At 37.1% G+C, this 13,880-nt stretch overlaps 2 protein-coding genes across 5 annotated transcripts; one reads left to right on the top strand and one right to left on the bottom strand.

Moving 5' to 3' along the window:
• Window positions 1–374: 374 nt before the first annotated feature.
• LOC113207390 (mRNA turnover protein 4 homolog) lies at window positions 375–2,042 on the bottom strand. The gene is made up of 4 exons (XM_026423939.2): window positions 1,842–2,042; window positions 1,447–1,612; window positions 991–1,369; window positions 375–910 (listed from the first exon to the last, which is right to left on the bottom strand). The coding sequence occupies exons 1-4, from the start codon at window positions 1,867–1,869 to the stop codon at window positions 680–682; spliced, it is 804 nt and encodes a 267-aa protein (XP_026279724.1). The 5' UTR covers window positions 1,870–2,042; the 3' UTR covers window positions 375–679.
• A 286-nt stretch (window positions 2,043–2,328) lies between these two features.
• Window positions 2,329–13,862, top strand: LOC113207388 (F-BAR domain only protein 2). 4 transcript variants are annotated; one of them, XM_026423935.2, is made up of 19 exons: window positions 2,329–2,547; window positions 2,993–3,084; window positions 3,163–3,379; window positions 3,460–3,717; window positions 3,796–3,894; window positions 3,976–4,072; window positions 4,143–4,403; window positions 4,992–5,159; window positions 7,741–7,834; window positions 7,925–8,046; window positions 8,127–8,331; window positions 8,411–8,574; window positions 8,662–8,789; window positions 8,892–9,109; window positions 9,208–9,363; window positions 9,460–9,592; window positions 9,698–9,900; window positions 9,982–10,211; window positions 10,325–13,862. In XM_026423935.2, exons 1-19 carry the CDS (start codon window positions 2,518–2,520, stop codon window positions 10,387–10,389), a joined length of 2,940 nt encoding a protein of 979 aa, XP_026279720.2. In that variant the 5' UTR covers window positions 2,329–2,517; the 3' UTR covers window positions 10,390–13,862. The 4 variants fall into 4 exon arrangements, with proteins under 4 accessions (XP_026279720.2, XP_052120622.1, XP_026279721.2 ...); XM_052264662.1 differs by lacking the exon at window positions 4,992–5,159 and adding an exon at window positions 6,750–6,812 and having other exon boundaries at window positions 2,330–2,547; window positions 4,143–4,292; XM_026423936.2 differs by lacking the exon at window positions 4,992–5,159 and having other exon boundaries at window positions 2,330–2,547.
• Window positions 13,863–13,880: the final 18 nt, after the last annotated feature.

Raw genomic sequence — 13,880 nt, 5'->3', positions numbered from 1 at the left:
CCCGAGACTGTTTCAGCACTGGCGTCCTGTGTGTCCGGCAGCTGGTCCGTGTGTCGGCGGCGCTATGGCCGCGCCATGCACCGCATCAGCCGGCGCCTGGCCGAGGACGTCGAGGAGCTGGCGCTGCTGCAGACGCGCGCGCTGGACGGGGTGCGCATGGTGCGCTGCTTCAGCCTGGGCGCGCGGCCGCACCCGCCCCCAGCCGACCCGCTCACCCAGCGGCAGCGGCGGCGCGTCGAGCAGCTGCTCGCCGACGGCCCCCCCGGCACGTAGAGCCATGGCCTGCAGGGCTCTGTGTGGCTTCAGTACAACACAAATATTCAACAAGGAAAAACGAAATTTTTGTAAGGTGGGTTTTGAACAAAGACACTAACTCTGGTTACATACTTTTATTGTCGTATGTATCTTTAAAACGGAGAATACGGAACCACGAAAATTAACATGACCAATTACTTGAGTAGTTAAGAAATTGAAGTGCCACATTCATAATAACTACTATTCAGATATCACAGTAATGCAAAGTGGATGCAAAATTTCAGAATACTTTAGAAGGACATTTGAGGGCATTATGAGTGTCAATTGATAAATTGAAACAATATATAAGTAAAGGCATCCAGATGGAAAAATATAGACCCTATGGGGAGAAATAGTTTGATAGACATGGAAAATTTGGGAATATTTAATCTTCCTCATCACCGCCTTCCGCATCCATTTCATCATCATCATTTTCATTATCTTCTCCGTTTTCATCCATATCTTCCTCAGCATCCATTCGTAGGCTGAAATTCTCTTCTGTACCATTTTGTGAATTTTTGGTTTCATTTTTAAACTTTTTGATTTTACCTCCATCCTTATCCCACATACATTTTAATGTGACACGGAATTCTGCCATTTGTCTACCCATCAATTTCTAAAAAAATAAAAATTTAAAAATTAAAAAAATTACTTAGAATGATAATAAATCACACACACACACTCTACACTACATACCAAAATACGGGCTTGGTCAGGTGTTAGCACAGTTCCTTTTTTGCAAACAGTATAATCTTTAACTAAAGTTATAACACCTTTCTGCAAACTGGTGGGCATTCCCAGTTGCCTTAAATGAGGTTCCAGAGAATGTGCAAAATCTGGAAGAGGTCCTTCAGGCAATATGATTTCTTCTGTTGAAACAAATCCTGAACGTGCATAATCTGGAGCAGTGAATGTTTCAAAGAAGTCGACAACTTCTTGTTTGGAACGATTGGTGAAAAGAAGTCCACACTGCCCAATTAATTGCTTTGATAACCTATGTAAATTTAAGTGAGGTTCATCTTCTTTTGACTTTCCTAAGCCAAGTTGCATTACCTTATTTTTACCAAAAAAGAATCTGAAAATCGTGAAGAGTGTAAGACTGTGGTTTGGGTGTAGTCAGGACCAATATAATAAAAGATATAACTGCATTACCTGCTGTCTTTTTTCCAATCATCCCGTAGATCTTTCAGCTTCCCATTACGCATGTTTTCTACGGAGAAAACAAATATTCTCTCGTAGCTATCAACACATTTGCGAACTTCTTCTACTGATTGCTGCTTGAACTGAAGTCCTTTCTTGGCAGTGTTAGTGAGAGATACTGCAGTAAAGAAACAAATATAAGCAAAATGAGTAAAATGCAGACAGCTATTTTTTTAAAAATAGAAATTAGGAAAATGCTAGTTTAATGGGCAAAGTAGAACTCGGTAAATGACATAACGCTAAAATGTACAATTTAGCGTGCTATCTGATACATAGTTCTGTTATAGTATAGAGGTTAGGTTCCTAGAGGTAATGATGCATTCCTGTTAAATTTCCAGACTACTCACTTTTCTTGTCTCTCTTTGACTTCGGCATTGTTCTGGGAGTTTAGAGAGCTGTTGCTTTACAAAAAATAAACTTGTGACACACCCAAATAACATCAAACGGCAACAAATACCATGTACTGCACGGGCACCATGTGCGGGATATGCGTGGATGCGGTAGACGGTTGAGTTTTCCCAGCGAAAGAGTAGGGGCCCCTCTCTCTCGCACCTTACGGAAAAGCGGCGAGAGCGACAAGGAAAGATATACACTATTCGATTTACGTGGATCGAAACACAAACAACCCATCGAAGGGTAACGATTCTACGATTCGGTCACCGTTCCCTGCTTTGCATTGCATTTTTGTTTGCTTATCTTTCATTTTTTCCAAAAAATTATCCTCTGCAATAAAACGTAAAAAATTTCGAGCTTGCCCTTTCCTTGTTTAAAGGGACGTTGCCTCAAGAAAAACAAGCACAAGCCTGGCACCAACTTCAATCGAGTATCATAATCGATACAGTCGTTCTCGCAGAAGTTGGGTGTCGCCAGCCAAGGGGCAGTTATGAGTTACGGGATGTGAAAATTCTTTTTGCGAGTACCTCTAGATTATTGTTTTATGATTATAATAAAAGAGTTTGATCATTTATGGAAAGGGGAGAAAATTGCTGATTTTTTTGGACGTGTTATGGGATTGACACCACCATGACGGTTGACTTCAGTGATTACTTTTGGGTAAGCCCAACCTGTTAACGAAACCTTGTTTACGTTTAGTTTTGGGTTTCTATATCTGTTTTGGGTCGTAGGTTTTGTATATTTAATGCTATTTTGGATATCGTTGTACCATGTTTGGTATTCTTTAATGTGCTACTACAGCAGTTAGTATTTGAAGCTTGGTTAGGGGCCGTCTCGCAAGGTGAACATTCCAATTGTTTCTAATTGAATGGGCGGTGGCTTTGAACAGTGCTGGAAAGCTCTTTATTCCTGAAGCTCCTGGGCTTTCCTACCATTTTGCATTGTATTATTGAATTCTGTGTTCTATGCAGGTAGCATTATCCAAAAACTTAGGTTTCTCGATATCAATTATGTGCTGATTCTTTTCAATTAATTTATTAGAAAGGAAATCTAGTTTGCTCTTTAATTATAATTTTTGTTTTAATGTATCTATTCTCTTTCCAAGGGTGAGAAAAATAACGGATTTGACGTTCTTTATCACAATATGAAGTATGGCCTTGTTGCCAGCAAAGAATTTGCAGAGTTTCTGCGTGAGAGGTGAGACTATAAATTACAATAGTATCCTACCTAAATATCATTCTCACACTTTCACTTTAATTTATTTTCTGTGCATAGATCATCGATTGAAGAAAATAACTCCAAAATGTTGGCAAAATTAGCCAAGCAAGCTGGAACTGGTTGTATTAATGGAACGTTTGCTCCTGTTTGGCAAGTGCTACGTACTTCTGCAGAAAAATTACTGAACCTTCATGTTCAAATGGTCCAAAAGGTGTCAGAACTTGTCAAAGAAGTTACTAAATATGCTGATGAGCTGCAAAAGAAGCACAAACAGGTAAACATATTTTCATCTATGTATGGCACTTATCTTTCAGTTCTTGCCAATATTCCTTTCTTTGCTCAACAAATCTTCAGGTCAAAGAAGAAGAAGGAGGGACTTTGGAAGTAGTTCAAGCAATTCAGGCCACTACCTTAACCTTACAAAAGGCTAAAGATGCTTACTTGCAAAAAACTCTGGAGCTGGACCGTCTTCGAAAAGAAAGTGCCTCCCCAAGGGATTTAGAAAAGGCAGAAGCAAAACTCCGTAAAGCTCATGAAGAGTATAAAACCCTTGTGGAAAAGTACCATGTTATCAAAGAAGAATTTGAAAGAAAAATGATAACAGCCTGCAAGGTTTACCAATTTTTCTCAAATTCAATTTCTATTTTTGTTTGCATTTTGAGAAACCCTTCAAAATTTTCTTTATTTCAGAAATTTCAAGATGTTGAGGAAGCTCATCTAATTCAAATGAAAGATTTTCTGTACACCTATGCTGAATTGTTGCAGCAAAATCATGAGCTCATTGGTCAGGTAAGTCTTGTTGAGTTGATTTCTGTAAGTTAAAACTTATCAAAAGCTGTTTTTACTTTATTTTATTTTTTGAAATTGTAGGTCCACTTAGATTTTAAGAGACAATGCCTGGAAATGACAGTAGATAAACTGTTGGAGCAATTTGTTTTGGGAAAATATACTGGCCTTGAGAAACCAGGTGATACTTAGGTTTGTTATGACTACTATCGCTTTACCTACATTATAATTACATTTTCCTTGACGTTCAGGTGTTATAGACGTCGTCAACCTTGAAGATATGAATGTTCTAAGCACTACTCCATCCTCATCAAGCAGTCAACTTAAGAATTCTGGGGCCGATGGTTCTGACAAGGACATGAGCAGTAAGGAGGACAGCAATAAGGGTTGGAAGCGTGAAGGTAATGTGGATAATATTGGACAGCCTCCAGGCCAACCACCGGGCAACTCACAGGCCAAACCTTCCCGACGTACTACTTCCCTCCTGAACCTCTTCATGTCTAATTCTCAGGGTATGTTCAAGTGGTGTGTCTGTAATTTGTGAAGTATTCTTTAATTGTGTAATTTGTTTCGTTAATTCATGGCTGTGTTCTGTTTCATAATGGGGTCTATCTCTTGCTTTACTTCAATCTTAACTCTCATTTTGAGATTTTGTGTCAAAGTTGATCCAAATAGTCAAGTCATGTTGCCATGTAGTTTGCTTTTACATGTGCCAGGTGTTCATTCTTATTTTAAAGTACCCCTTAATTTTTTAGTTGTGGTTGTAAGTGTTATCTATACTCTTAGAGTAAATAACTGGATAAATAGAACAACAATGTGGAATACTACTAATCTCTTGCAATTCCATTTAATAGCTTTGATTAGTTTTTTGGTGGTCTATTATAATTTAGACAGGATGATTTTATAAGTTTTGAAAACTTTTGAAGTACCACCCTTTACTAGAAAGCAATTTTTTAATTGCTCAAAATTTAACCTATCAAATGTTTGACCATTAGCTGTTGGTAACAATGGGGTTGATCTCTGGTGAAGCTTGTTTGAAGCAGCCACAAACAGCCTTTTGTGTGGTACTCTGGGGCGATGCAGTGCGTTGTGTGTTTCAGGCAGCAAGGAGAGCGGCGGCCATCCTGAGGGCCCGGGTGGAGCCGGGTCTGGGCCCGGGGCAGGGCAGGGGGCGGGCGAGGTGGGCACTCCCACGTCCGCTCCCACCAGCCCCGGTGCGGACGCTGGCACCACCACGCTCGCTCGCAACCCTTTGCGTGGATCAAAATGTAATCCTATACTCCTTGAGCTCTCAACTCAATTCCTTCGTTTTGTAGTTAAATATTTTTTTTGCTTTCGCATGCCAATTCAAAATTTTCACCGAGAAGCTGTTACAGTTCAGTCAAAGCATCAATGAACCCTTCTTAAGGGTGTGGTCTTCCACATTAGGCAGCACCAGTTGATGCAGAGATCATCTAAATGTTTTGGAATAATTATTATTTTGATCATTTGCTTTCACTAATCTATATTGTTTTTGGATTCTTCTGTTGGTTGATAGTTGTGTCCTTACATACAGGTATCTCTATCGGTGATGGAGAAAGATTTCGTTACTTTTGCATGGGGTGTCAGTTTGTTATGTAAAGTCTTTTTTCTACGTAACCATCAGTACATCTTTAATTTGCATGAAGTGTTCCCTTTATTCCTTTGATACTGTAGGTCCCTTTTCCCAGATAAATATCAACTGCAGAACTAATTATGTTCTACAAAAGTTGCTATCAGACAGTGACAGTTAGATTTTAATACTTTTAGAAAAGCTTTTTTTAGCCCTATCTCATTTTACTCAGCACCCCTTTGTTAGATAAACATGCTAGGGACTTATTATATGTGCTTATACTGGTAGGACCTAAGCAAACGTGATTGGTTTGTGTTTTTATGGCTATTTTTCTTTTCAGAACTGCTGCTTGTTTTGTTTAACAGCTATCATTTTTCTTCTATCTATTCAGTCATTTTACACTGTTTTTTCTTTATGTCCTACACTCCTCCACAATCCTCTCCTAGTCGGGTAGTTTACCTGCTTTGTTGCCTGGTGCTTTGGTTTGTGAGGTAAATTAGCACAGTTGCACCCTTAATATTGTTCCTGTATTTCATTTCTGCACATAGTGATTATGTTTTCTTGTTCTCATTGTTTCTTAGGTCAGTGTTGCATAGTTGCGTAGTTTTACTATTTAAACAGGGTGACCATGCAACCTAGAATTCAGGGATATTGAATATTAGTTAGGGAAATGACTTAATCTTGCTCCAAATTGCTGTTGGTGGCGTTTTACATTTTTTTGGGAGGTAAAAAGTTCCTTGATTAATACCATCAAAAGTCAGGGAATTCATGCAAAAAGGTCAGGGAAAAGTCAGGGAAGTTGAAAACTCTGCTTGCATGGCCACCCTGTTAGATTGAATGTATACTGTGTCAATGTAATTGTTCAGTCTTTCTTCAGGTATTTTGTTAAGTTATTGGATACTGAAATTTACACTAATTTTCTTTCACAAGCCTCTTTAGAGGGGAAATATATTGTAGAATTACAGTTGCTTCTCTGAATTTCTTATGTAAGATTATAACTTAAAATTCAAAATAATCTATTGAAATTTGTTTTTATTTGTACGTATGTAAAAGTTGTCTATTTTTTTTCTAGCTGCGCAATGTTTTTGTCTAATCTAACATCTGTTAAACGTGACTCTCTTCATCTTGACCTTTTGTTTTCTAGCTTTTTTAAAATGGATCTTTGTAATGGTTTCAGTTTCATTGTAATGAAAGCATTAAAAACCATAAGTGCATAGCAATATATATTCTATAATGTTGACTGGTTGCATTCATGAACGTGTTAAAGGCGATGGAGTCTCTCCTACTGCAAATCGATCTCCGGTCTCCAGCCTCTCATCCTGGACGACAGGTCTTAAAATGTGTTTTGTTCTGTGCTTCTAAAGTTCTTTGCCAGACCTCTTATGTTTTCTTGTCAAATCTTATGCCTCACTGTATTTTATCGTGTTAATGCTTGTAAAATTTGCACAGTTATTCCATTCATTTAAAAAGTTAAAACTAATTTATTGGACCAAAAAAATAAAATCTAAGGATTATAATTTGTAGTATTGCAGAATTGTCATGGTAGACTGAAATGAGGCTTATCAAATTCCTTCCCAACTTGTTCTTCCAGCTTTTAGCTGATCCTTAGCCAGTCTCCCGTGCAGTGGAACTCCTATGCCTGTTGTTGTTTGCATTCTTTGCTTATAAAATCATTTCAATAGTTCATAAAGTTGCACTCAGAAGTTTTACTCTCTTAATGTTTGCTTTCTCTTTTTATTTTTCTTGTGGAAGTAACATATTAGTAATTTTCCTAATTTCATTTAATCAATATCTTTTCCTAATATTGTGACCTGCTAGCATGCATGACAAAGGTTGACGGCTGATGTTTTTTCACAGCTTGTGCTCTTCACCTAATGCTGTTTTTGTCAGTATTTTTAGTACTGTGAGTGATGTAGTCGATTGAGCTCTTCGGTATGTGGTATGTCTGTCTTCCTAGGAAGGCCTATCTGAGTTTTTATACTTAATGTAGGCTGTCAAAGGAATTACTATTTCAAGATTTTGCCTAAGAAGTTACTTCACAGAAAATGGGTTACTTTTCAATACATAATATTTCCTAGTCTGTCATGGTTATCTCTCTTGACATGGTAACATTGCTGTAACTTTCATTTCACTCACAAGATATCTTGTTTTAGAATTGTATTTAAATTTGCCTGTCAATATTTTGGTTACTCTGGGAAAATTATTTTGCATAGATTTTATTCACACACTCTTGCAAAATGTTCTGGTCTGAATTTCAGGGTTTCTCAGAAGCAGGAGAGACAAACGTAAAGAAAAAAAGGCTAAAAAGAAAAAAGATGGAAGCACTGACAATGCAAGTCAGAAGTCTGATGGGTGAGTCAATTTCTCTTTCTTCCAAATTAATTCATGTTAGTTTGTTGTTAAATAATTTACTAAGCCCATATTTTGAAACTACATTGACAGTGAGGACAAATCTGGAACACCAACTCCTGAAGTTGATGATGAGGGCTACAATGTACGACCAAAGAGTGATACATGGGAAAATGATAAAGGCTCATTTTACTCTAGCTCTGATTCGGACTCAGGTAAAATATGTAAAGGTAGATGGAGCATGTATATTTGCATTGCTCTGTTCCATTTTCTGACTCCTGAATTTTTTCTGTAGAGGATGAAAGAGAAAGAAAGATACATGTTGAAATTAAACCTCTAAGTAATGGAGCTGCACCCATGAGTGCTAGTGTGGATGAGCTTCGTGCAACAGTAGGAAATCTGTCTATATCCCCGATTGGGGCTACAATGGGACGAAGAGGGTCAGGTGTTGACTCGGATATACATATGAAAAGATCCCAATCCGTCTCTCAGCAATTAGGGTATTTTCATAATTTGATTATAGAAAGATGGACTGTTAATTGTTTGTATTTTTATTATACGTGTCTTTTTTTCTATCAGCAAGCCAAGTAGTGATCTACTGGGGCTGAATCTCTTTCAAAGTCCTGCCACATCTGCAGCATCAACTCCAACTGGAAGTGGGAACCATCCCTATGCACCTTTAACCAGTCCACCTCCAGCTTCTGCATCACCTGCAGCAGCATCTCCGTCAACAAAATATGCTGGTATTGGCAAAATCTAGTACCTCCTCTTGTTTTTAAATTGGTTGTAAGACAAGGAAGACATAATATTTCCCCTTTTACTGATTCTAGACCTTGGAGAGTTGTTAGCTGATGTTGAAACACAACCTGCTCTTCCACCAAAGCAATCAAGACAAGGTGGTTCGTCAACTCCAGGTAGTTCGATAGCAATACCAAGGCCCCCATCTAGGCGTGGAGAGGTAAGCTTGAAAATAAGAGTCAGTTCCCTAGTACTTTTGCTGCTTTCCCTTTTTTATTCACTTTGCAGTGATCCTTGACACCTTGTTTTGTTCCTCCTCCAGGGACCCCCTCAGAGAGGTAGAGTCAGTCCAGGCCCTAATGCTCTCAGTATGTCTCGGGCAGACAGTGTTGCTAGTTTAGAGTTTAGAGCGGCTGGCGTTGCTTTGGGAGTTTCTCGTGGGCCTTCGCCATTGACAATTGGAATGACAGATACAATTCCACTTGCAGTTGCCTTCCATGAAATTGTGCACTCCTATTTTCGTGGTACAGATGAAACTAGGTACGCCTTTGTAGCTTCTTTGTTTATCTCTTTTCAAAATTTCTTATTCATTTGTTTGTGACTTACAATTGTCTTCAATTTGTCTCAAATTTTCTTAGGTGTCAGGTGAAAATGTCAGGAGACATGATGCTTTCCTTTCCAGCGGGCATAGTCGCTGTTCTTGCTAACAATCCAAACCCTGCTCAGTTAACTTTCAGGATCAAAAATACAGCACGCATAGAAAATATCCTTCCTAACAAGCAACTGGTTCATATGTAAGCTTCTCTCTTTGTAACTGATTTAATCTAATACTGTAGTTTGATTCAAGTGTATTTACTTTTAAAATAATTATTCAAATCGATTTTTAACAGCGAAACAGCTCTGTCAAATACAGATTGTATGGTGTTTGAGTTTAATATGAGTTCCCTGACGGGTCTTCTACGCCGCCAAGCTGAGCAAAATCCCACTGCTTCATACTTTAATGTGGATATTCTTAAATACCAGGTAATGTGCTAACTTATCTATTGGAGGTGTATAATTAATTGTTTCTCATTTGAGTATTTGAAGTGTTTGATACTAAGAAATTATTGGAGCAATTTTTTTATTTAGGTGAAACCAAAGATTGGAGCAGGCTCGTGTCCATTCCAGTTGGTAGCATACTGGAAATGTGAGCAATCTCATACGGACTTGAAAGTGGATTACAAATACAATAGTCATGCAATGGCTGCACCCTCTCCACTGCTAAATCTCACAGTTGCTGTACCAGTTGATGGGGGTGTCACAGGGCTACAGTCGAAACCTTCTGCCCAATGGTATGAATTTATTTCAGTTGATCTAATTTCAAGAGTTGGTCGCAATCATACCCTGATATCTATTTTCATTTCTCTTTTTAGGTTGGCAGAAAGTCACAGAGTTATTTGGAAGTTTACTGAGCTGTCTCAGCATAGTGAAAATCATGGTGTTGGCTCACTTAGGGCTCGCTTAGAAGTGAGCAACGGACCAAGTCAGCAAGGAACAATTGCTACTCAATTTAACTGTGAAGGAACAACACTTTCTGGCCTAGAGCTGGAGCTTGTGGGCTCTGGATATAGACTGTCTTTGGTAAAGAGAAGATTTGTGTCTGGTATGTTGTTAAGTTCTTTATCATGTTTTTATAATTGTTTAAATTTGGCCGAAACCACAAACAATCCTTGAATTATAATATTCATTTAGATCATGTGTTTTGATGTGTTTTAGGAAAGTACATTTGTGATGGTGATCCTGACCCAAGATCAAGATACGCTGCCCCTCCCGGCAATTAACATACCTGATGACACCCTTTTCTCAGGAGGTATGCCACTTTCTTCAAGTACCTACTTAGTGGTAGGCAATCATATCATGGAGTAAGAGTACTTTTACTCTGTGATCATACCTTGTTTTCATTTCTTCTCTTTGTTCTTTTTTTCTTTTATAAAAAGAAAAGGGATCGGTATTCCTCACAAAACTTTGTGATAACCTTTCTAATGGAAATGCTCACTATATTTAGATATTTTCTTTTAAAGGTAAAGCAAGTAATTGATGATGGAATATGAAATGTGATTGTGTCGGGCTAAATATGTTACTTTTGTGCTAAGTTTTAGTTCATTTGGAGTATAATATGTTAATTCCTAAATTTAACTTTTAAAATTTTATCAAGCACATTTGATTATTTTATCATTTACATACTTTTAATTTTGGATCCAAGCACTGCTTGATCTGCTGATGTAAATCATTCAAAATAGTGGATTTATCCTGGATGTTGTATTTTATCTATCTAGAAGGAATCTGAAAGACCAATCAAAAACATGGCAAAATGACTGCCATGTACTTGCTTGTACTCGACACAAGCTTACAATTTATGAAGTGAAAACACAGATCATGAATTAAAATTAGCTACTCGCATGTTTTTTCAATTAATTGCATTAAAGTGCATAAAAATGAACACATAATTTGAATGTTTTGTGTGAAGTTCCACTTGAGGCACTAGTATTCCAGTTACCATTGAGTCTGAATCTTCCCTATCATGGATTTGGTTATTTGTTTGAAGTTTTCAATTCTGTTGAAAGCTTTCTGATTAAGCTCTAGAACTTTTGTAATGGTGATCACACCTATTTTGCCCTCTTAGTGTTGGAGATTAGCTGGCTGATAGTCATTACACTCTGGCAGTGAGTGTAATCTAGTTAATTTACGCATAACTATACCAGTTCTCTAAAGTAGGAACCCTAGTAAACTTGATTTTTACATCGAGCTTGCACAGAACTGTTGAGAATTCTGCAGATTTGTGCTCCTTGTTATCTCTAATTGAAACGAACGAAATATTGTACCAATACTATGTTATTTGGAACATTGTTTCGGTCCATGCTGTTATTTACTAATATTATTTCTTTGATTATATTTATAGATTTATTGTACATCCAGCCACAAAGATGCATCTATATATTAATATGTATATAAATATATATACACTATGTATGTACAAGTATTAAATTATAAGTATGCTATGTTAATTGTTTTATATGATTAAAGGAGGTGTATTTTTATGTCAATGCATTGGTGTTAGGACTGAAAATCATGTGCAAACCACTAGGGATGCGTGATGCCCAGCACAATGAATTAGTGCGTCAACACATTCCTGGGCATTTTTATTGCATGTCCAAATGAATTGTTCTATTCAATATTGTATGCTTATGTATTCATTCAACTGGGTATTTACCTGTTGTAACAGTCACTGGGTGAAAACAGAGAGGTTTTTAGTTCTTTATGTGCTGTGTATGCAATTTGTAGTAACACTTATAGACAATTATACATATCATTGTATTGCTCCATTTGTTCTGTGTGTGGTGAAGAAGGTGCTGTGGTTGTGTTTGTGAGTGAGCAAACACCAACCAATGTTTTACCTTACTCTTCTCTAACTACCTGCTATAAACTAAGAATGTGTGTATAATCACAGAGAAATCGGTAAAGAAATCACCAAATACCAAATTAATACAGCATTTGAAAATAGATAACTCTCTGCAACTGCATAACAGAACTGGCACATGAAGAGCTGCATTTCCTCCATTGCTTTTTTACATATTTGGTTAATTTTGTTGGAATATCTTTAGTTTTTTGCAAGGTGCCAATTACTTGTTTTACATGATGTTTTCCCCTTTGATACTACATTATTTTCCAGAAGTCACGCAGCAATCTGATTTTGTGATAGGCCATTTTTGCTCATTATTTCTTTTCTACCCGGTTCAAAGGTAAAAATTTAAGCATAATCTTGGAGCTTTGAAACATTTGTTTGAATCTGAACATTGCTTTGTACTCTGAAATCTGTAATTTTTAATTCATTTTCTCAACATTTTTTACTAGTACCATTCCCCTGATTGTTATGGTTATCTAGACTGAACTAGGCCTGTCAATTTTAGAACTGTTATTTATTAGGTATTGATTGGACATGCACAGCTAGATTTAGCATTGTTTGTATTTTCATACATCCTGTTGAGAGTCAAATCTTGCTGCATTGTTTCTAGGTGAAGATAACAATATCAATTAAATATTGTGTCTGTCATTCTGTAGGGCTTTGCATGTTCTTTTGTTGTTTTTTTAATCTAACTCAACCACAGAACTCTCAACTCTTTATTTACAAATTTTAGTATTACATGATCACCATGGGCACCTGTTAATTATACCTGTGGAGGAAATATGGAAGCTTGTATTTAAAAAGAATATCTATATTTTTTTATTATAACATAAAAACAACTGTTAATACCGGCTGTCATTTTCTGTCTCTTTGGAGTCTAACCCAAGTATTAGATATGATTGTTCCATAGTTCCATCTATCTATGTTTGCCAGTATGTAATATGCTCTCACATCAGTACTGTAAAGGTAGTTTTTGAAAGTGTCCTGTTACTTCATATTTAATTCGTGTCATTGACTGCGCCTTTTCCACCAAATTGTAAGTACTAAATGAACTTATTGATACAAAGAAATAGAATAAAACACAATATCCAAGTTTATTTTGAGAGTTTCAGACTGATTTTAGAGACTCTGGTCAATAACATTCCCGGATCAAAGGCTCTGGGAGAGAGTTGGTTTGGGTGGCAGTTAAAAATAATTTTTCCATTTTGAACGCCGTATTGTCTTGTACCGCGTACTCTACGGTCCTGTTTCATTTTGGGCTTCGACATCCATCTTCATAATTTTAAACTCAAGTTTATTTCTTTCATGCTAAAGTATGAGTTCATCTACCAACTTACAGAAAAATGTCCCTGTGGCTTAATTTATCCAAAAGGATATAGCTTTACTCTCATATTTCAACTTGGTTTCGTACATAGGAGAAGTAATTTCCTTTCCGTTACCAAACCCTGTGTTCATTGGTATTGATGATATGTGAATCTCAATGTATCAGTTCCCATTTGGAATAACATGGAACCGGAGGTGATCTATAATTTTCACAATTTCTTATCACTCAATATGAAGTACATACACAAAGTCTTGAAAATAATTGGAGTGTTTCTTTTTTCTAATTAAGATGGAAAAACAAATACCTTGAAAGCGTTAGAATGGATGTGTTTAAAGTGTTCAAGTTACATGTCTCTTGTTTCTTGTGCCCTGTTAATTTTCTTGATCCCTTGAAAATGCTGTTGCGCCTGTTTTTAAACCTTACATTCAACTTTGAGAAAACTGACACTAGGATCTGGATGTTCAAATATGTGGGTGTATTATGATGCAAGCAACTATTGTTGGAATATACTTACTTACAATATGGTATTACACCCTCTCCTGTTA

Source organism: Frankliniella occidentalis, unplaced genomic scaffold (assembly GCF_000697945.3).
Source record: "Frankliniella occidentalis isolate FOCC.00 unplaced genomic scaffold, Focc_3.1 Scaffold20, whole genome shotgun sequence".
NCBI lineage: Eukaryota > Metazoa > Arthropoda > Insecta > Thysanoptera > Thripidae > Frankliniella > Frankliniella occidentalis.
The sequence above is the reverse complement of the archived record's forward strand: the minus strand, read 5'-3'. Positions and strand labels throughout refer to the sequence as shown.

Excerpts from the sequence above, each read along its gene's own strand:
- LOC113207388 (XM_026423935.2), top strand. The coding sequence starts at position 2,518 with ATGACGGTTGACTTCAGTGATTACTTTTGG. Across the intron at positions 2,548-2,992 it reads ACTTCAGTGATTACTTTTGG|GGTGAGAAAAATAACGGATT; the intron begins GTAAGCCCAACC and ends TCTCTTTCCAAG. Across the intron at positions 9,364-9,459 it reads AACAAGCAACTGGTTCATAT|CGAAACAGCTCTGTCAAATA; the intron begins GTAAGCTTCTCT and ends GATTTTTAACAG.
- LOC113207390 (XM_026423939.2), bottom strand. The coding sequence starts at position 1,869 with ATGCCGAAGTCAAAGAGAGACAAGAAAA. Across the intron at positions 1,613-1,841 it reads GTCAAAGAGAGACAAGAAAA|TATCTCTCACTAACACTGCC; the intron begins GTGAGTAGTCTG and ends TCTTTACTGCAG. Across the intron at positions 911-990 it reads CTGACCAAGCCCGTATTTTG|AAATTGATGGGTAGACAAAT; the intron begins GTATGTAGTGTA and ends TTATTTTTTTAG.